This window comes from Pelmatolapia mariae, linkage group LG8, assembly GCF_036321145.2.
Source record: "Pelmatolapia mariae isolate MD_Pm_ZW linkage group LG8, Pm_UMD_F_2, whole genome shotgun sequence".
In the NCBI taxonomy this organism is placed as follows: Eukaryota; Metazoa; Chordata; class Actinopteri; order Cichliformes; family Cichlidae; genus Pelmatolapia; species Pelmatolapia mariae.
The window spans coordinates 21,969,545-21,992,451 of NC_086234.1; the positions used below are offsets into that span (position 1 = coordinate 21,969,545).

General features: G+C 41.6%; 1 protein-coding gene across 1 annotated transcript in view; it reads right to left on the bottom strand.

Annotated features, from left to right (window-relative positions):
• The window catches only part of snx29 (sorting nexin 29), a 137,009-nt gene extending 117,365 nt beyond the window's left edge, over positions 1-19,644 (bottom strand). Inside the window, exons 1-13 of the mRNA XM_063481540.1 lie at positions 19,237-19,644; positions 18,152-18,216; positions 16,629-16,681; positions 14,975-15,099; positions 13,953-14,133; positions 13,776-13,846; positions 11,770-12,027; positions 9,780-10,176; positions 8,015-8,127; positions 7,572-7,671; positions 7,347-7,429; positions 1,995-2,058; positions 411-539 (exon numbers count right to left, since the gene is read on the bottom strand). Of these exons, the coding sequence (XP_063337610.1) occupies positions 411-539; positions 1,995-2,058; positions 7,347-7,429; positions 7,572-7,671; positions 8,015-8,127; positions 9,780-10,176; positions 11,770-12,027; positions 13,776-13,846; positions 13,953-14,133; positions 14,975-15,099; positions 16,629-16,681; positions 18,152-18,216; positions 19,237-19,243 (1,646 nt within the window). The 5' untranslated portion in view covers positions 19,244-19,644. The remainder of the gene's footprint in view (positions 1-410; positions 540-1,994; positions 2,059-7,346; positions 7,430-7,571; positions 7,672-8,014; positions 8,128-9,779; positions 10,177-11,769; positions 12,028-13,775; positions 13,847-13,952; positions 14,134-14,974; positions 15,100-16,628; positions 16,682-18,151; positions 18,217-19,236) is intronic.
• Positions 19,645-22,907: the final 3,263 nt, after the last annotated feature.

Sequence of the window (22,907 nt, forward strand, 5' to 3'; positions counted from 1 at the left end):
TGTGTGCCCAAAGGGTTATAGTGTGGAAGCTTTGAATGTGACTTCATTTGTTATATCAGCAGTGCCATTAACAATTTTCTGACTGAAAGTCAACAAATTGAATAACCTGTGGTCCAAAGTGTCAATAAGAGTAAAAAATGGGTTTTCTGACCAGTAGACCAAAACAAATAAATAGTCTGTTTATGTCAGCGTGCAAATGCTTTGGCACACACAATAATCTAAATTTACTGTCACCTGAAATCAAAAGCAGTATTTTTAAATCTGCAGTCTTTGCTGTCATTAATTTGTTAAGAGTGCATTAACTTGTTAAACTTTAGTAGAATAAGTCTCCGGCTACGTGCAGTTTTAATCTTCCATTGTGCAGGCAGACGTTACGTATTAACGTATGGTCCGCAGTCATCACGTGTTACCTGGCCAGCGCCTGGACCTTCGCTGAGTGCCTCTCTTCCAGTTCTGCCAGCTTCTTCTTCAGCAGATCGGTTTCCTGCCTCAGGCCTGCTGAGTGCTCCATCTCCCCATCCAGCAGACTGCGAAGAGACCTAAAGAAAAAAAATGTTTTAAAAGCAGCTGCCATGCACGTTTATGCATAAATAACACAGGCTTCTATCACTATCACATTCAGGTAGCATCCCATATACACGCTTAATCCTCTAAATGTTAAAATCCTGGGGATGTTATTTTCATAAACAGATTAGATAAACTATGACGATACTGGCTTTAATTGCAGCACTAACTGACAGACTGATTTACATTTAGCTCTGATATAAAATATTTAATCAGCACTTAATCTGTGTCTGTGTCGTTAATTTAATACCCTAAATTTAAATCATTTAGTATGAAATTCTAAACTCTGCTTGGCAGGAGATTCACTTTAATTATATATAGAGATATCCTCGCCTCTCATCTTCTTAAGGAAACCCTTCATAATATTCAGGCTAGTAAATCCTTCTTTGTCATCGGGTTGTGTATCACCTGCTTTCATATACGCTGTTGTGCAGCTTTTTTTTCAAAAAGAAAACTTCTTAAAATCGACTTTAATCATCAGACCTTTTTAAACACTTGTGGTATTTGTATTTTAATGATCTTTTCTTAACTGCTGGCTCAGGTTTTTTCTGCTCTTTTAGTTATTTTAGATTTTTTGTGGCGTACCTCAGGGGTCCACATTGGGTCCTACTCAGTTTTCATTATATATGCTGCCTTTGGGATCGAAGTACAAAATTCACTTCCATTGTTACGCTGACACCATCCAGATTTATTTTCCTGCCTACGAGATGTTAGAGACTGGTTAACACAGCTTTTATCACCTGCATCAGATTCCCAAAGCAAAATCCCATCTTCCTCCAAAAGACCTTAAAAAAACATGTTCATGCTTTCATCAGCTCTAGATTGGACTACTGCAATAGCTTGTATCTGTTTGTTGCTCGCAGGCAGTCAAAATGCTGCTCATTTAACAGATTTTGCATCACTCCAGTTTCATCAGGTCTATAAAGGCTCCCTGTCCATTTTTTATATTAGAAAATGTTAGATCCTTTTACTTATTTTTTATTTTTAAATAGCAACCAACTATTTAACCAAGCTGTGCAACTTATACAACTCCAAATTCTCATAGTACAGCCATGGTTTCCATTAAAGCAGTTTTGTCCATTTTATTGTATTTTTGGTTTTTATGTTTTATTTCACTGTATCGTTTTTAATTTACTGATCAGTTGTTTCAGCTTGTTTTCTTTAACTAACTTTTAAAGCACTTCAGTCAACCTTTTTGCTTTCAAATCTATAAGAGAAATACAAATGTATTGTATTTTTGATCTTATCAATAGGAGTTTATTGAACTTTGACTTTCAGCATGCTCAACTTTTTTTTAGCATCTGCTAAATCGCTGCAAGTCACAGTCTCTGGAAGTCCATAAGAGAAGTTCTTCCAGCCTAAGTACGTGTGCGTGATGGAGCATTTGAAACTTTGCAAGCAGCAGGGAAGAGGAGTGAATCCCAACGTACGTGTTTTGTTCTTCCAGTTCGTCCTTCCTGTTCATCATGGCTACAATGGCCTGACGCAGCTCCACTGCAGAAGAGACACTGCGGTGAGATTTCTGCATAGAAACTGCTTCCAATGCATCACAGACACACAAAGACTACACACAGTAATATGCATAAACTCATATCATACAGCTTTCAAATGTAGAAATAACAGCATCCCACACGCCGCACTTGCTGTATTAATGTGAGATTTTTGTTCTGTCACAAAGATGAACTGCTTTGATAAAATCAGGTTTAACTTTTTTTATTCAGCTGACAGGAGTTATACAGAATGAGATCTATCGGACTCACAGAGAGCAGCACTTTTATTGCCACAATAAAACATACTTTTGTGGTAGCTACTAAAAACTTTGAAGAAAGAAACGAAGCAGAGAAAATCTAAGAGGGAATCCAGGTTTAGATTTGGGTTCATGTAAACTCTGCTCTGCCATGCTAGTAAACAAAAACACAATTACCTCATAAATATATAATAATTACAATCATCTGAACAGAATTTGCTTTTATTTTACTGAGCAGGCATTCCCTCTTTTGTACTCGATTCTCACAATAGAGCAACGTAAACTGTGCTGTTACTGTGTGCGCCACTCCCGAGGCTTCAATTAGCTCTATTCCAACTGTCAGCAGGACGACAAAACCATCATCTTTGGCTCAAAAGTAACACCAGCCATGTTCACGGGGTTGTCAATGAGAACTGTCATAAGCTTAAACAACCAAAGAGGTTGATGAGCCATCATAATATCACGGCTGTGTTCATACATGTGTTAATAAGACATCCCCACAGCTCACAGCCCAGTTTATTTCAAATTAAAAGCTTGACCAGATGCTGAAGTTCAATCAGAATAAGGGATTACAGTACCAAGGTTCTACTAAATTTTCTACCTTCTGAACTTCTCTCCGACTGTGGTGATCAGTAACACAGGCCTTCGTTAGCCAACAGTAGCCTGACTGCTGTTACTGAGAAATCCTCAGACCTGATAATGCAGCAGGCCTTCCCTGGTGTAGGAAAATGCTCAGCCATCGATGCCACTGACTGGACTTAACATACCCCACAATGCATCCAACTAGGAAGCTCTGGGATATTATGTGTCATGCATCCAAAGCCACAACATAGCACCACAGTCTGTCCAGGAGTTCACTGATGCTCGGATCCAGGTCTGGGAGGGGATCCCGCGGGACAACATCCACAGGAGTATGCCCAGATGTTATTATGAGTGCGTACAGGCATACGGTCTACTTAGCCACATTATTATGTGAGCAGGATCACCTGATGACTTCATCCAGCCCTCACACTGTTGGTGTTTTTGCTTTGACTGACTGTTAAAATCAGTAAAGATTTTAAGCTTCAATATTTAGTTCATCAAGATGTGTGATTTAAGTGTTCCGTTATTTATGTATTTGTTTTTGAGCAGTGTATTAACACAAATCCATGGGATCAAATTTAGATTGTTTATATCTTCATAGTGGCAGGAAGGCAATAATAACAGAATGGTGGCTGTCAAGTGCCAGGAGCAAAACTGTGTGACTAAAACTCGGGAACAACTCAAGAAAAGATTGAAATGAATCACTGAAAACAAAAAAGGAAGGAGGAAGTCTGTCACCTGACTCGTGTGTGTCAAATCAGAGTTTGAGTGCACAGCAGAATATCTGAAACTGGACAGGACCACTCGAAATTTTGGATACTGTCGCTCTAAAGTTTGGCTAAAAAACCAAAAAAGAGAGCAAGCTGAAGCAGTAAAAAATTCTTGACCTTATGAATTATATATGTCTATGGAGTTACATCAAAAAAGACAAATCAAATAGCTCTGAGGAAAACAGTTTTTTTTCCTCCAATTTCTGACATTTCATAGACCGGAAAATCAATTCACAGAAAAAATAACCGACAGATTAATCCCTAATAAATATAACGGTGACATTTGTGTCACATGTGTGGCAGCAACTTCAGTTTAAAGGTCTCCGGGTCTTTTTCTTCTAGCTTAAAGCGTCAGTCAGTGGAACTGTATCAGCCGCAGCCAAAGTCTGCCAGCAGTCTGCTGCCGGGTGATGTTAATCTCCATCCTGATGTTGAGGACAGATTTGGGCCAGGCTGCGCAGTTGCACGGTGACTCATCTCCATAGTTACGCTCGGAGGTGAGTGTTGAGGTTTCAAAGTGCCTAACTAGGCTGTTACCAGGACTTCCATAAATATTAACTGTGAGACACAGAGCTAATCCATCCTGCATTTTGCATGTCCTGAATTACACACATGCAAAGACCTTAGCTTTGTTTTCATGGCTACTGTAGGGGGTCGATATAGCCACAGACATGAGTAGGTCTCTCCTCTAACCCCGGGATAAGTGCCCGTTTGGAGGAGGACGAGGAAAAAGGAGAGGCGAAGAAGAAAAGCGATGACAAGCACAACAGTGAGGAGAAAGGGAAAAAGTCCATTATCTCCACAGCTCCATTCTCCACATCAGCAGGCCAGAAATAAACGTGACCTTTAGTCCAACCACGCGTTCACAGCGGGTGCCACAGACGAGCCATTAGGGACTTCAGTAGAGCCAGACGCCCCTCTGTCCTCACAAGCGGACGTGAACAAATTACAGCACAAGTCTGTGTGCAGAAAGACAGACGTACGCACCTCTGTGCTCACGCTCTGCGTGGAAGAGCCATCTTTCCAGGAAAACAAGACAGCGTGCACTTCCGCCAGCACGTGCACGCCCCGGCTCAATCGTTCCACTAACAGATGCATTAGGCGAGAGCTACGCCTTGTAATAAGGGAGTCTTGTGAATTACAAACTCCATACTCTCCAATCAGTGGACCGCTTGGCCTCATGAGCTGTCAGACCCAGAAGGAAATCACTGAGGCAGAGCTCACACTGCACCCCTCATCCTTCTTGTTTTTTCTCCTAACACAGTTTTTCCTTCAGGTTCTCCAGCACGCCTTTAAATAAATCCAGCACCTTCTGAATTTATCAAAAATTTACTCACTAAACAGGCAAACAGCATCATGGGCTGTTTTTACTGCCCTTCAGTGTGCTCTAATGACACAGTACAAGTTTATAACACAATCTAAACCTAATCAGCTCGAGTAATTTAGTATTTTACATGCATCACTCTGGTGTTTTCACAGGCTCACCGTTACTCTTGTTGACAAGTACACTCAATTCCACGTACGAAATGGTGCCGCGTCTCTAGGGAAAGTTTAACCTGCAGTTTAGATCAATACAAAGTGGATTTTACCTAAAGGCAAAACCCAGAGTGAAACGCTATAAAATCAAGGTTTAATCAGACATGTTCTGCGTATTTTTCCTTCTCCTTTCGGACGGTTCTGCACAAATCCCAGGGGGAACTGTTGTTTTGGCTTAGGTGCAAAAGCAACAGAGCCAGGGAGAGCAAAGTGAATGAGAGTTTTTCAGCTGAGAAAAAGCTCTGATCTTTTACTGAAAATATAAAAACTGAACCAAGTCAAAAACGGTCTCTCTGCCTCTGTCCACTGGTTTCCTCCTTGTGTGATGTGACTCAGTCTGGAGAGAAGCTCTTTTGCTTTTTAAGGTCTGACACCTAAATGTGACGTTAGAGTTTCAGGCAGGATTTGTCTTTGAAGGAAAAAATAAAATAACATCCTCCGCTATTGAAATCTGCTATTCTTCATCTTTTAAAGGTCTTGTGTAACCATGAAGACTACCCTCTCTGCTCTTTGCCTCCATGAGAGAAATTTTAGATCACCAGCTCTCTCTCCTTCTCTCTCTTTGACCCTCTGGCCTCCTCTTACTGAGGACTAATAGACTAGACGACCACTCAGTCCCGGTGCTTAAGAGCAGTTCCCCCTCACCTTTCCTCCTCTGGCTTTCTCCGTCTTTTTCACTCTCTCTCACACACACACTAAATCCCAAAATCTCAAACAGCATCCGTCTGGGCGTCTAAGGGTCTAAGCTCTGATTAGCTCCGGGGCACTGAGCAGAACACCAAGCAGACTACAGGCAAGAGGAAAAAAAGTCTGTGTGTTCAGTGAGCTGGTCGCACACACCAAAATGTCCATCATGTGATTTAATTTCAGTTTTCTGTGTTTTTGTTTTTTGTTTTCTTACAGATCAGAAATTTGATGTGAACTACAGGCATTCTCACTATCTGATTTTTGCCATGCTCCCAAGCAAACGAGCGAGTCCATACAGTACATACAGTAACGTGTCAGAACACTGGAACAACAGTGCCACCTGGTGGATGATTTGACGTAATGAAAACACAATGAACAGTCTCCGGGCGAGGGGCTTAACTCGCAGCAATTAGATCAGTTTATCCGCCAAGAAAAATGACAACAAGGTTTGAAAACACTAATCAGGAAGTTCAATTTCATTTGCTCCGGGTTCCACAGCTGTGGAGAAATTTCCCAAGAAAGACATGCCAGGACTTCCGAAGGATTCATTACCGTCACAAACTTCTGGGCCTACAGCTTGAAATCTGATCATCTTCTGGGTAAAGCCTCGCGAGGAACAGATAATTTGACAAGTGAGATTCCTGCAGTCAAATCTAATGTAAGGCGTTTGTATGTTTCATTCAATTTAGGAGAGGTTTGTGGCGTTTTGGGCCACTCGTTATTCAGCTGCGCAAACTCAAATTTCTCACATACACATTTTGCTGATAAAAGCAAGTTTAAATTTATATTTTGAGGTTAGACACGGTGTGTGTGTGTGTGTTTAATGCACATATCACTTTTTGGGCTGAGAGACTCATGTATATACATAAAGCCACATCACCATGCAACATGCTCACACACACTTTCAATGAAATATGAAATATGTACAAATGTTTGGGGATTTTTTTTTAGTTTTTTTAAAGTTTAATTTTAGTTTTTGTTGTTTTTCTTGCATGCATCAGTGCACAACTTTGCAAATTCTGCAATCATGCATGCAAGAAAATAAGAATATTAATTGAAAACATTTTTTTACCTGACATTTTGCTAGCTAAATGAGTATTTTGTTGTGTATCCAGCAGGTGACTCTTAGCAATTTGTAATTAACTCTTCTGTTCCTCTTAAGGTGTTTTTTTACCCTCGTACTCCCAAGAAACTAATTGAGGTTCACGTATAAATGCGCGAGTAACAACATGTTTTTGTTTGGAAACCAACCCACAGCTCCGCACCAAAAGAGATCAAATCCATCTTGTTCGTGGGCATGTTTGAACCTTTCTTGTCAGAGTGACTGAATGAAATATGCTGCTCAGCTGTCGTGAATCACATGCGTCAAACACCGCAATGATTCATATCACAGAACAGGTTTGGGAAAATTAAGAACAGAGAGAGAGTAAGAGACAGACAGATAAAGAAGGCACACTCACCCACTGTCATGGAGTCGGGCAAAGCAGATGTTGACAGCGCGCTGGAGAGCGGAGCAGGCTGCGTTGTTGGACTGGACTCCATACTGAAAGAATTCGAAAGAGGAATCAGATCTCGGAATTGCTTCTTATTTTATTTTGCACATTAAGCTGCAGCACAATGTCACATCGAGGAGGCCTGGAAGTGAAGAATGTTTCACAGCACTTCTGCCTGAAACGACAGCTTACTTGAACGTGAGCTGAGATCTGCTGCTGCTCTCGCAGTTTCCCACTGATCCTGCCGACTCACACTGAACAGGAAATGCGGCCGTGTCTTCCACGGAGCTCACTGAAACAAAGTGAAAGTAAAGCTGGAAGCCAAAAGAGAAAGTCCCTGCGTTTCATTCGATGAAATAAATCCTTCACGGAAGCCATAAGCCGCTTTGATCAGCAGTAAAAACACTGCATGCCTACCGCAAGAGAAATAGGGACCATGTCCCTTTATGGCCTTTCAGGTCCCCCATCAAAGACTGCCAGAGGCACTGATGTGTGAATGTTATGTTTGCCTAGATTGCATAAAATTGTGTACTCCTGATTGATCCTCGTGATATCATTTTGGGACAAGAAATTTCATGAGTTCCCACAGAACTACAATCAATCTTTGGCTATTTGTGTGACCGCTGCTGCAGTACCTGACTGAGGGTCGGCAGGGTTCACAGGAATGAGGATGTCTGCGCTGCTGTGTCCAGCCATGACTTGTAGAGGGCTCCACGTGGACACGCTGGACAGGCTGCCCACCACCACCCTAAAACAGCACAATTTAGCTCTCGGTCAGTTTGCTGCTTGAGGAATCAGTGAATAAATTGACCCACAGGTCAGTTTATTGTGGTGTGTTCAAAGTCTGGCGCACCTGTAACCGACACACCTGTTAACACAGCATAATAATAATAATAATCAGCCAATCACACAGCATAAACCAAGTGCATGTAAGCATACAGACATGGCCAAAATGAGAGGTTGAAATTAAACCAAGCTTTTTCTGGGGGCAGAAAGATAATTTAAGTGACTTTGAATGTGGCAGGGTTGTTGGTGCCAAATGATGGTTTGACTAACTCAGAGACTGCTGATGTGCTGGGACTTTCCCACACAACCACCTCTAGAATCTAAAGAGAACGGTCCAAAAAAAGAGGAAATAATCATCCAGTGGCATTTCTCTACAACAGTAACCACTCTGTCCAGTCTACAGATGGACTACAAAAGCAGCAATAACTGCAACAGCTGCCACTACTGTCAGTTAAAAACAGGAAACTGAGGCTACAATTAACACAGGCTTGCCAAAACTGGACAATATGAGACTGAAAAAGTTGCCTGGTCTGTTGAGTCTCGATTAACTGCTCAATGTTTGTATGACAGAGTCAGAATTTGACATAAAACCATGGGGTATCAAGGGTTCAGAGTGATGATGGTGGTGGTATAATTTATCAGGGATATTTTCTTGTCACACTTTGAGCCCTTTAGTAAAACTGAGCATTGTTTAGATGACGCTCTCTACCCGAGTATTGTTTCTGACCATGTCCATCTCTGTTCGACCACAGTGTACCATCTTCTGATGCCTAACTCTAGCAGGATAATGCACCACCTCAAATCATCTCAAACCCATTAGCTGAACAAGACAGTGAGCTCACTGTACTCCACATGTGCAGCCGACAGTGTGATGTTGTCATGTCAATATGGAGCAAAATCTCTGAGGAATGTTTCCAGCACCTTGCTGAATCTCTGCCATGAAGATTTAAAACAGTTCAAGTTGACAAAGGGGATCCAGCTCAGGACTAGCAAGGTGTACCTAATAATGTGTCTGGGGAATGTGTATCTATTTGAAAACTACAAATTAGAACTTTCTGCTGTTTATGTATGTCTCCGCCATCCTGGGAAGGCGCGGCTCACAGTTTGAAAACTTTATACATAAATATATAAATAAATTCTATATTTTTTTGTGGTATTATACATGCATACATGTTATACATACATTTAAAAATGCAATCTAACTGAAATCATTTTCTTCTGGTCTGTAGACTAGACTGTTCGTGTGTAAAATGCCAAGTTTTGTAGAGAACAATTACAGAAAAAGGGCACCAATCTCTCTTTCCAGAAGTCATGATCATGACCCGAACTATTTTTATTTTCTACCAAAACTAAACAACCCCCAGCCGGATCACCGTGCAGGACCAGCGATGCATCTAGCTGTGACGAAAGGCTTATGCTCATGACAGTGTGACAGTCAACAGTCCTCAGCTCAAATGTAATGTTAGCGAGCTGCACGCAGAAGGAAAAAAGCTCCTGCATTCAAACTGCTCACATGCTGCTTTTTGCTGAATTTCTCAAATATATTTTTTCTGCTGTGAGCACCAAAGTCTAAAGTACAACTACTACTAGTCTACTTCGGTTCTTTTCACTCACTGATCACTCGGTATCCTCTCTTCCTCTTGGGTTTGTGCTCTAGGCTTATATATCTCCTCCTCTTCCTCCTCGTTGTCTACACTCTTGGTGTCAGGCAGCGGAGGCGCCGTTATGGGAGGTGTGCGGCAGGGATGCGGGGACCCCACCCAGCTGACTATGCCCGGCTCAGACACGCCATTCTGGGCAAGCGAATCAGAGAAGACGGGCTCTAAAGGGTCTATCCCTTCCTCCACACTGCTCTGAGCAGGAGCGGTGTGACTTTTCCTCATCCCGCCAATCTTCTGGGAGTCGTCTTCCCCGTCCTCCTCATCCTCAGCTCCTCCATCCAGATCATCATCAAAGGAAATGATGTTGGTGATCTTTTTTTTCTTCCGCCGCTCCTTCCTCAGCCCTGAGTCTGGGTGGAAAAAGATTTTTTTTTACAAAGGAGTGAACAAAAACTTATACATTTTTAAGGTGTATACTTTCATCTTACAAACAGCTGTAATGCTTAAAAGACTAAAACGCTAACTTAGACTTAAATAACCTGCATACTGACATTTTTATCATGTGTAATAACTGAGACATAGGACACATAACAGTCATTTTATTCATCTTATATAGAGAAAGCGAAGCCCTTTGTGGTTATTCAGTAGATTTTGCCAGTTAAAGCTAATAGATCTGCACTAAAATATCTATGGATTACAAGCTGTAGCTACTGTGATGTCACTCATTGATCAGTGAAGTCCCATTTGATGCCTCAAACTGAGTATTTTGGCCAGAGGTGGAAGACTGCATGAAAAATTTAAGATCATCACCTATTCAGTAATGGTTGAAACACTTGACCGAGACCAAAAATGTTTACCGACGTCATAAACTGAATGAGAAGTCGGCTCGTTTTCTCATAGACCGCTATATAACTGGACATCTCTTTGCAACCAGAGCGCTCGCGCCCTGCTAGTCATTAAAAAGAGACCCAAAATACATCTATCTTCTATATACAGTCTATGTTATCGACATAGCACACTGCGATTACCAGCTGCTTTGGCTGAATGCAGATTTTGCATTCATAATTTAAGTGTAAGGTGAAAGAACTATTTATAGTTTAGTTTAAGTGCTTTTAACTGGTACAAATGTGCAAATGTGCAATGCAAAACTCAAAAATTGGACTGAGAGGAGGGAGGGAGAGGACTGGCAACAGAATTGGGAGCAGTCCTGTTTGCAAATTACAGAACATGTGCACTTCTATCCATCCTCAACTGTGCATAATGAGGAAAAAAAAACAATTATGTGTATTATCTGCCGATTCTGCCTCTGCTGACAAAAGTGATGAATTTCCTGGCGCCGTGTCTTCATACTTGAGACCAACACTGGCTTTGGTTTTTCCTCCTCGTTTGGAAAGTAGCTGATATGCTAGACTCATGATGACTGTTAAGCAATTATCATCATTTCGAAGGCTTTTGTGAGGAACAGACGAATGACGATAAAAGAAAGTCTGTCTCCTTCCTCTCAGAGCCAAAGAGGCTGGCTGTGCATTAGCAAGTCTTCTAGCGGTGAATAATCTGAATAGGCTTTCCCACTCCGAGGAGCCGGCGCAGCAGCTTAGAATTTCATTTACATTCATTTCAGCAGAAAGTTTCAGCAGCGCACAGCTAAAAGTCTAAAGGCGTTTTAGTCCCATTGAGGAGAACATATGGAGAGAAAATGGTGTGAGTTTCCCCCCGACGGGACAGACTGGGACAGACTTCTAAATGAGGTCAGACTTCACGGTGGGATTCTTCTCTGCTGCAGATGCCTCGAGCTGCATCCTTGTTTAAGCATCCATTATGGAAGCACAAACTGAGCCATATGTTGCTTTTTGCTGGTTTTGTGACACTTATAAAAACACATATACTGCAATACTGCAATACTAAAACAAAGCAAATAAACAGAAAGCGATCAATCAAGTGCAAAACTAAAAATCTCCAGTTTCTTGCATATAACAGCAAGTCAAACACTGCTGTTGCCCTACCAGCAGAGGTGCTGCGTGGCACCACGGGGAGTGGGTCGGAGGCCCCGTCCACTTTAGGGGTGAAGCCAGGCACCACAGCTGTGGCTGTGCCGATCTCTCGCAGCAGGCTGCTAACGCCCTGAGTGGACTCTTTCCACAGGCTGCCGATGCCCTGCGTGGACTCCTTGAGGAGGTGCGACACTGAGGACCCTCCGCGTGTTACGGCGCCGTTCAGGTCGCTGTTGTCAATGTTGATGGCAAACAGAATGGAGTTCAAACCTGAGCACAGCAGACGGAGAGAGAAGGAGCTGAAATGTAATTTAGGCCCACTAGAACACATGAAGCTTTTGAACTTTCTTTGTGCTTGCTAAGTATTTCTGGGTGCACACAACAAATCTGCCCGAGATGTAAAAAAGAAGAAGAAGAAGAAGAGAGGAGAAACGCTCTGGCACAAGATCAGTGGTTCACATTCTAAATAATTTTATGGTTTGTTTTCATCCGAGTTGTGCTCATCAATAGTTCAACAGCACCAGTGCGCCCATTAACATAAATGGGGTCGGAGCTTAAACTGTCAGCAAAAACCCACTCATGCTTAACAAGTAAAGTGCAAAGTCAGTCAGTTTCCTGTGTTTTACAGCGGCTCTGTTTGTGTGAAGCCATTTCAGAGAGACTGAGTGTGGTTAGGAGTACACGAGAACATAACATTTAAAGACTAAAAATGCAGCCATAAGTTGGCTGAATTTAAATCTTCCAGTATGTAAATTCTAATAATGGGGCAAGAAATATAGCCCAGCAAAAGGACCATATTTTAAAAAGGAATTCCCTCTGTACAACACAGAGGGACACCTCAGGCTCAGTTGTATGAGAGGGGCCACAGAAGAAACTGAAAAACGAAGCCAGTGTGGAAATGCAGCAAACTGCACGTCCTAGAGGGGAGTTTTATTTTATGAGTCTCCAACAATTTGAATGCCGGGTGGGAGCTGACATGGACATCCGTAGCTCCCTGGCTGCCTGTTAGGCATTATCTGAGTTGCTGAGCTGACCTTTTTAACCTTGTTTATCAGACATAATATGCCCTGCTGTGTGGCTAATTACACCAACAGGCCATCCAACAAGTTGGTGCTTTGTTTTAAGCTGTGGTGAAATGTATGCAGATGTGTTTGGGCTATGCAGGCATCCAGTCTGTGGATGCATTCAAGCTACCTAGAGCCTTCTGTCTGCAACTAAATAGCTTTAGCCAAAATGCTAATATTCAGGTGGCAGTAAAGAGGCCACTGTCTGATGTCAGAGTGGCTACATCCAGCTTTAACAGTTTGAGTTGTTTCCACTTATGTTACTTAAGCTTAACTTATAACCAACTCATACAGTACTGTCCAAAAGTCTTGCACCACCTCTTATTTCTTTATATTTTGCTAGAAAATTAATTTTTACAATTATCATGAGCATGAAAATGAAAACTTGGTATGATCACCTTTGTTGTTGAGCACAGCCTGAACTCTCTTAAGTCCTCATGAGTCTAATTTTCCCAAGAAAATGAGAAACTGGGACTACTGTGGAGCGCCGAACCAATAAACTTATAAATGGAGCAAACTAATACTGAGCAGAACAGTACAGCAGAATAGTTCTCCAGGCTTCTTAAAGGACATTCAAAGCTCTTCTTTGGATGTTAGCTGCCTTTTTTTCTGTTCTCTGTCAAGAGATGTTTAGGTCCGGGCTCTGGGGAGGCCAATCCATGACTGATAGTGTCCTGTTATGCGTTTTTTTATCCGGGTATGCTTTATATGTACTGGAGATGTGTTTGAGATCATGTTCATGCTGAAAAATGAAGCTGTTACCAATCAGATGCTTATGAAATTATGTCGTATGGCTGATCAAAAATCTGATTACAAGAACTTCCTGGGTGACTTGAGACTTTTGCACAGTGCTGTAAGTCTGTATTAAAGTTTGAACCCTATATTCTCCTGCTGTGTCAGCAAGCTGTTTAGTGTGTTTACCACCAATAATTTAATGCCAAAACACAAGCTCACCTGCAGCCATGGTGGGAAGCATACTAGCTCTCTCTTCATCAAGCACAAAAGCCCAGTCTTCATAGTAAGATCTAGAAAACACAAAAGATCTATAAACAAGCGAAAAAGAAAGAAAAAATCCCACCTAGCTGAGAAAATGTGTGCGGAGCATAACTGACGAGGGGGCTTGTCACTAACCCGAGACGGGGGCGGTCAGCCAGCAACGTGTGCAGGTAGCGCTCCAGCGAGTGCTCATTGAGGGCGCAGCGCAGCCAGGCACGACCTCGGCCGAGCTCTGAGGAGATCTGGCGCAGGGAGTAAAACCGCTGGAGCTCGTGGCGGTTCAGGTGCTCCTTCACGTAGAACCAAAAAGTCAACTCTAGCGAGGGGGACAAAAGGAAAGAGGAAGAATAAGCTCCACCTCACTTGTGAAAAACAACTGCTCTGGAGTTAAATAAGAGTTCAAAAGGTCAGAAAAGAAGCTGCAAAAGAAACTCCAGGACTCTCTCAGCACATCCCCCCTCTCATTAACAGAAGGGGGGACCCCTCACGCACCGCTCACACAGCTCCATCCCGACCGTCTCCATCCTTTGTTCTCTCCTCAGAACTCAAACTGTTTTATTGTTACCTACGGCACAAGGACTGAAATAAATTTTATATATATATATATATATATATATATATATATATATATATATATATATATATATATATATATATATATATATATATATATATATATATATATATATATGCAGGTCTGTTTTAATCTTGTGTTTTCTGAGGTGTGGTAATTAATAGGGATGAGCGTTATGCTGCTGGTTTGCATACAATCACCGTGTGACCTCAGAGAAAATTAAACTACGGCTACTATTGTATTTCTGGCATTGTCAGAGGCCCTAGCTTCATTAGTAAGCTCTAAATCCTCAGGTTCAGGCACAATCCTGTCTTTTAACTGCCTGTGAAATACAGAAAAGCATTGCATATGGTAATAGATATACATGACAGAAGTCACGCATTTGTCCTCAATAGCAACACTGTCTTAATATTCCACAGAATAAGCTGTGTGGTTGTAGTTTTTAAGGATACAAATCTACAAGAACCGCCCAGGCTTTTCGCAAGTCTGCTTATCCAAGGTCACAGAGGGCTAAAGTGAAGTTTCTGCTCCACTTTTCAACTTTAAACCCACAATTTCACAGCCGTACGGGAACCTGACGTACCTGTTTCAGTCTTGCTGCTGAAGCCTGCAGCCTGTTTCAGAGCGGCAGCTGTGAGGGCCAGACCTCTGCTCTTCCTCAGACCGTGCTGCAGCACCGCTTCAAACTGTGCGCACAGACAGATCACCCTGCAGAGACAAAGACAGGTTAGGATAACATGAAGATAAGCGGGTGGGGGTGTCGCCTAATAGTCAGAACAGCCCAGTTCACCCTGCTGTGCTTTTTATGCTGCACTGAAAATGTTGCTTTGGCTGTACATTCAGATGAAACTACAACTAATCCATGTTAATGTTAATGTTCAATTAATTAAGTGCATCACATATCGAATGAGACATTCTCCTAATGCAGATAGTCTGAAAGGCCCGAGGTTAAACCCAGCTTCACTTTATGGGATTTAGCCTCACATTTGAATCTCATAAATCTACTATAGATATAAGATTTCTTTCATACAAGACTGCAGTAGCTCTCACACGCCTTCTCTGGATGACCTCCATGCTCTGTTTGTGTATCCCTTTTCTACTGAGCTCTCCAAGACCCTAATGTGGCAGCTTTACCTAAGGTTATCCCTGCAGCTTCAACTCTCTGCCCTTTTATCTCCTGAGCTTTCTGAGCTTTAGTGTCCGAGAATGAGAGGAAGCGACATTACCTTGTGTCCCATGTTTGCGCTACGCACCTATACTGAATGTACTCCGACTGTGTGTTTTTCTGTTTTGTTAGTTCTGCCAGAGGCAAAGTTCTCTGTAAGCAGAGGCCCTCTCGCTGGATTGTGAAGGCCCTCTGCCTGGCTGGCAGCGGCAGGGATCTAACTTTTTACAATTAGAAGGCACATTCGAGCAGGGGCACAGTAACATCACAGTTTTACATTTAAAGGGCCGTCTGTGCTGACAGCACTTTTTCCAGCTCTACTATTATGATGTGATGGCGGGGAGGGGGGTCCTTTTCTGCTGGGTAGACCATGCATCACGGTACTGGTCGCCAACTTTAAGATGGACTGAGGAGAGGTGGAAAACTATACTGTAAAAACAAATTCCTTTTGGAAGTCGTGGCTACAGCATCCTCTGACCTAGAGAGGAGACAGGTCATTCATCCTACTACTAGCACGCAGTTTGAAAAACAGCTTTCGTGATGAAACAGGTGCATTAGTGCCACTAACCAGTCTTTTATAAATGCTCTTCATCTACAAGGCGGACATAATATTGAATCTTAAAAACCAGTACTCAGAGCTGAAAATGAGATCTGAGCAGCACAGAACATGAATCAATAGTATTCACTCTCAGCGTGAAGCTCTAATGAAACAAAGTTGGTGCATCATTTTTCTTACATAGCCACCATTAACAAAGGAGAACATTCTCACTGCTCGGATATGATGGAAAGTCTGCTAAAGCTCTCAGACCGAAAAAAACAACAACAAAAAACAACAATTATTTTCCATCTAAAAAAATGATTTTGCGGTTTAGAAAGTAACCCTCAAAGCTGGGCGTACAGCCAGATCGCTGTACTGAAAAAGCTGGAGGTAGCGCGAGCACATACTGGAGCCTAAAGCACTACATCATCTATGACCTGGAGCTCCACACGTAAAACAAAGCACCTTTTAGAATGATAAATAACCACAGTGATAAAGCAAAATAATTTCTGTGTAACAGGCTGTTCCTCTTACCTGCTGTCTGAGTCTGTGGCGATCTCCTTTCTTCCTCCAAAGCGGATTTGGCACTGGGAAGATATGAGGAAATTGCTTTTTTTTCTTCATGTATGTCTGCTAAGTTAAAAAAGTCTAACGGCACCTTTCAAAGCCTTAAATTGCAGATCGTGTCCTCCTTTAGTCCTCTACGGACACTACGCAGGGTATCTGTGCTACATCTCCTGGCCTGTGGTTACAAGATTACAGACAAAATAAAGGAATTACAGAAAATGATTTAAAGGTCAAACTGTGTTTCTGATCTGACCTTCATGAATTAACTGTAGGGGCTTGGCTGGTGCTGGAAACCTGAGAAGGAAGCTTGTCTGACTGGCAGCACTGGTCTCAGTTTTGATATTTACATTTGACACAGTGTCAGAGTCCAGCCCAGCTCCGATACCGTACATGCAGTTTCATCTTCCCTCAAAGCATCAAGCCAAACCCGATCCAGTAGGATAAGAGTTAAGGGTTTTTTCTCCTCGGACGTTAAAAAGTATCCCGTGTCAAAATGAGTTGAAACACTCTGTAAGGTATAGATAAAAATCGAAAAACACTCCGCACCCATTTCGGAATTGAGACCAGCAGCTGCTGTGTAGACAGTGAAACAGTATATTTCATTTCCATATATTTGCTTAATGTGGGATTTCAGCTGCTAAACAGTTCAGGACGTGTTTTAAATGCAACCACACTGTGCAGCCCTGCTGTTATGAGACATGGAGGACGTGATCTGGCACCGTCTCAGTCAAACAGGTACGGCCTTCTCTGACAAAGGCATCGCCCGGACGGCACCATATGTGGCACCAAATAAAGTAAGGAGTAACTATGAACAGGGTGGAGAAGCCTTCTGCATCTTCACTTATGAAAGACACCAATCATTTTAGTCACACTAGAGTAAAATCAGAACAAAAATAGAGCCACTTGCAGTCGAAAGTTAATGAGTTAATGCACATTTGTGAGAGTTTTTCAGTCTTTTATTGGTCCTGTGCCAGCTTTTTGAAACCGATTCCTGGTATTTAATACAAAACGTGTATATATTTTTTCATATTTTTCAACTACTTTCAACTAAACATCCTAGGTTTCACTCTGTCTTTATTCATATTTTACAAACAACCGCAGCTTTTTTTGGAATGGGGTTTGTATTCATGGTCATTGTGTTCTTTTAGGTAGGACTCTACCCATGTTTTAACTTTGTTCTACAGAATATTGGGTTACAGAGGCCGTCAACAGAGCTCGGTTTTACTTCCTCCATTGTGTTTATAGAAAGGGAGATAGAAGGAACTGTAACAAATTCAGTCACCACAAAAATGTTGACCGGGAATTTAAAAAAAGCCTGTTCCAAAGAAAAGATCACTCACAACTAGTCACACATTTAATGTGAGCTGATTTCCTGACCATAAAAGCAGAGGCTTAAAATTATTAAACCTCGCTCAGTCTATGTGGACTGCAGCACTGATGATAATTTGTCGTCTCCAGCATAAAGAACGTCCAGATAACCGGTAGCTCACCTGCTTCACAGCATCCAGCAGCCTCTCCAGGAGGTTCTGCCTCTTTGTATCAGTCTGCTGGGTGCCTGCGGAGGGTAACACAGACACAAACAAGAGGAATGAGGAAAATGACGTTGCCACAGATTAAATTTCCCATCATTTATCGTTACTCCGTTCATTATTCATGACAATGAAGAAGGAAATGAAGTTGTGTGGCAAGTAATGGCTGCTGGGAATCAACATAAATAAACAAAACTGACTGCGAAGTTCTGCGTTTAAGGACTGCTGAGCTCCAACTGCGACAGGAAGCGCCTATGGACATTAATATTACAGGGTACTGTGAGGATTCTTTAACCTCTAGAAGCACTGTGGAACAATTTTTTATATTAACATTTTATGGGCCGAGTGAATTATCCAGAAAAAAATAGCAGACGAATCAACATTAGTAATCATTAACCCTGCAGCCCAGACAGCATATTCACAATGGCAATGATGATGCTCCTTGTCTCAAAGGTTTTAAGTCATCGAAGAGCTGCCAACCCACTGGAGCAGCTCCCCGGTCATGTGTTTCCTCTGGAGCACCTGTGAGTTTGCAAAGGGACTTAAGTTACTTTCATCCACCAGCTTGTTTACCTGTGAATTTAGGCCAGGAGCTTGTTAAACACACACCTCTTACCGTAAGCTTCAAGGCTTTCCAGAGACTTCAAGCATACTTCCCTCATATAAAAACTATTAGGTGTTTTCCAGCTTTGAGTCACAGTTGGCCTAAGCATTATGGGGTTTCCAGTTGTTTACACACTGGAATCATTTGCAAAAATAAGACAGTTTTATCACTTTCATTCTTGAGAAATCCCACTTAAACTGTGCGGAAATGCTTCGTTTTCCTGAAGCATTCTTGACCTCGATCTATCGTTTCAACAAAGCTAGCAAAAAGGGGGGAAAGCCATGTGTCGAACATTATCAGACATTATGGAAACCAGCTAAAAGGCCCCCAAATGAAACTTAGAAAGTCTCACCAAATTTCTGAGCAATCTCCTGCAGGCGTGATTTGACATGTTGTGATTTTATGGGTAAGAAACAAAAAGCAGTGAAACAGCAAATCTTACCGTTCATCCTTATAAACAGACTCCAGTAGCATCCAAGCTAAACACTTTCCCACTGATACCATTCATCCCTTGCTGTCGCCTTTAATCACAAGAGGCTAGCGATGCACCGGGACCATGCTGTCTCTTTGGCCGAGCCGGACCCACCCAAGGGCGGCGTGAGGACTGATGCTTAGTCGGTGAACAGCGAGGCCTGCCGGTAAGCCGCAGAGCTGTGAGTCTACCACTCTGACATGTAGGAGTTGCACACAGCCAAATACACGGGTAAAGTGCGACAAGCACGAACCGGAGTGTGATTTCTAACCAGCTACAGGACGGGTCTAAGGTGTGTTGGGCCGTTTCGGACAGAAACTGACTGTTTTCGGTTTGCTGCCTGTGACACTGCGAAAAAGGGAAACGGAGGACTGACATAGCAGCGCCAGGGTCACATGACAAAACACACAGTCGTCATATGACGGCTAAGCGGAAGTGGGAGTTGTAGTCTTTTGTAATAGAACTCTAGCGCTTGAAACAGAAGTAAAAAATCATTCAGTATTTTATCTGAAATCAAAAGTGTAGAAAACTTTTTACACTAACCCTGCCACAAAGGTGCACAAGCTGGTTTTTCCCTAGAGATGTCCCTAATTCAGTTCAGTTTTAATTATATAGCGCCAAATCACAACAATGGGGCTTTATATTGTAGGGTAAAGACCCTATAATAATACAGAGAAAATCCCAACAGTCATATGTATCCCCTATGAGCAAGCACCTGGCAACAGTGGGAAGGAAAAACTCCCTTTTAACAGGATGTTAACATGCAGCAGAAGCAAGTTCAGGTTTGGGTGGGGTCCATGTTAACAATGGCTGCCTCAGGTGCTGTTGGCCAACAAGGTGCCAGTGGAAACTAGTCCACCGCTGGCCAAAAACAAAGGAAGAGAAGAAAAGTGGTGCAAAGTGTTTAAACATTGTTCTCCGTTTTGCGATGATACAAATAATTTTTGACTCCTTGCTGAAGTAATTTTTATAATCCTACTTAATTAACAACACAACATTTTTTTCATCACTATCTTCTTTTTAGCTCCTCTTTTTGGGGGTCACCATAGCAGATCATCACACCAACCCTCTGCCCTCCTTCCCAACATCCATTAATCTTTTCTAGGTTCTTCCCTTTTCCTGCTGCCTGGCAGCTCCATTTTCCTTTGTCTAAAATATCCACTATTCCTCATCTGCACATCCAAACCATCTCAGCCTTGCCTCTCTAACTTTCCAAAGTCTCCAAACCGCTCTGCCTGAGCTGTCCTTCTCATGTCCTCATTTCTAATCTTATCTTTTCTGATCAGTCAGAATGAAATGAAAATGTTAAAATTTTTAACTCTGCCACCTCCAACTCGGCCTCTTTTGCTTTTTTTTGTGAGCATCTCACAATATACAAAGTAAAAGTACGTTATACTTTTGTAATATGCATGAACTTTCATTCATAAATTTTGCAGGAGCAGGTTTTAAATGCTTGCATACTACTGCATAGCTTAATCTACAGTATAAGAATGCAGGATCATACAGTCACATGAAAAATGAAAAGTTTTCACAGGTAGTTTTCAAGTTAAAGCTCAGCCAAAATCAGTTCGTGCAAGAAAGCAATGATCTCAAACACAGCAGCAAATCTACAACAGAAGGGCTGAAAAACTAAATAATCAATGTGCTCCAGTGACCCAGTTATTCCAGTCCAGACCTCAGCACCCCTGAAATGCTGTGGTGCCACCTTAGTGCTGTGCATTAATGTATGTCTCCAAACATCAATGAACAAAAGCAATGTTGTAAAGAACCGTGGACCAAAACTCCTCCAGTGTGACAGCCTGATAAAGCAATACAGAAAACGGTTACTTCATGTTATCTCTGATAAAACTGGTTCTACAAGTTATCGAATCATTGGGCGCACATAAAACTTTCTTTTTCACATGACTGTAAAATAGATCTGTTACGACAAGAATAACCAACTAAAGCTTTAAAATAAGTGGTATGGAGTCCAAAGAACAATATCTATACCCATAATGCAGTGGGGTATAAGCAAAAGTACTAACAGCAGTAGGAGAAAACACGAAAACATAGAAATACTTGAATAAAGTAAGAGTTTATTAATAATACACTTTAATAAAGTACATTCGATCACCACATTCTGTGGTGCTCTACATTGCAAGGTTAACAGTAAACTGGTTTCTAGTTTAAACTGCTGCATTTGTATCAGCTGACATCAACTAAGCACATACTGTAAATACCCAGGTGTCTGTAGAATGAATAAACATTTAAACTGCTATGTAAACTCGCATTTAAAAAGTATCAAAGTGATGATTGAATATGAGACTTACCCGAGGACAGCTCTGGGGAGAGATGAAAATTCCACATAGCCACTTATTGCAGGCCACGCAGTGTCAGGTGGAGCGAATGCTGTATGCAGTCTTGTGAACACGAGTCATGTGAAAGAATTTATAGATTTTATGTATGCACAGCTAAAAAGTCTGAAGGACCTGATGTAATGATCAACTTCAGCTGTCATAAAAAACTACTCTTGCATGTTTGACATTCAGCCTGCACAACAACAAAGGTTCACACTGATAGAGTTTCATTCATGGTTCTATGACTCAGAAGACTCCATAACTGCATTTATCTTTGACTGTGCCTATTATATGTATTATATGTCTTATAGCAAATCAGGGTATGTGTTCAGGCAGGTGGACAGAGAGTCTGGAACAATAACATGGCAAAACGAGCACCAACATACTAATTTATGGTATTACTACTTGTGTATGATTAACATGATATCAGTATTATTATTATTATTATTGATTTAACACTGGTGGTTCAGAGTTTAACACCCTGAAATTCATACTTTGAACAGGGTTTATGAGCTCACAGCTGGTCCTGGACCAAAAGATAACTGGGAGTCAAAACACTGGGAGGTGATCGCTGTAGGATTTTTGGATAAAGGAGGAGGCATTTAATAGCTCTCCAGCCCAGTCATTTACTTTGGGTATTTGTTTTTTATCCAAGAAGAGGTAAATCTTCAGTCATGTCTGAAGTAGACCTTTGAACTGACACAACTCAATTAGAATCGCTTACAAAATAAGATATTGGCAATGTAAAAAGTTACTGGAAACCTATGCTCATGTCCAACTCAAGATCTATTTTTTCACAGTTAAAAGAAAAAAAATCTTTATCTTATACTGAGCCTTAGTGCAGCCCTTCACACCATCCTGAGTCTGAAAGAAGCTGTTTTAGCTCCCTCCCTTTAAGTCTTCTTTCTTCTGATTGGCTCATCCAAATAAAAAAAGTTCTAAACAGCAGATTTGTCCTCACAGCCATTACTCAAATGACCATATTAAAGATGTTTTGAGCCAGTAGTAGAAAGAAAAGAAAGAAAAACGCCTGATATGGAGCATTCAGAGCACCCTTTCTTTTGCTCATAGTGATAACTTGTCCGTATGCTCAGCAACCTTTTTGCATCTTTGGGTATGTTTAATGTCAGCATCTACAGACGTGAATAAAAATTGTTGGTACCCTTTGGTCAATGAAAGAAAAACTCACAATGGTCACAGAAATAACTTTAATCTGACAAAAGTAACAATAAATAAAAAATCTATAAATCTTAACCAATGAAAGTCAGACATTGCTTTTCAACCATGCTTAATCTGAAAATTTTT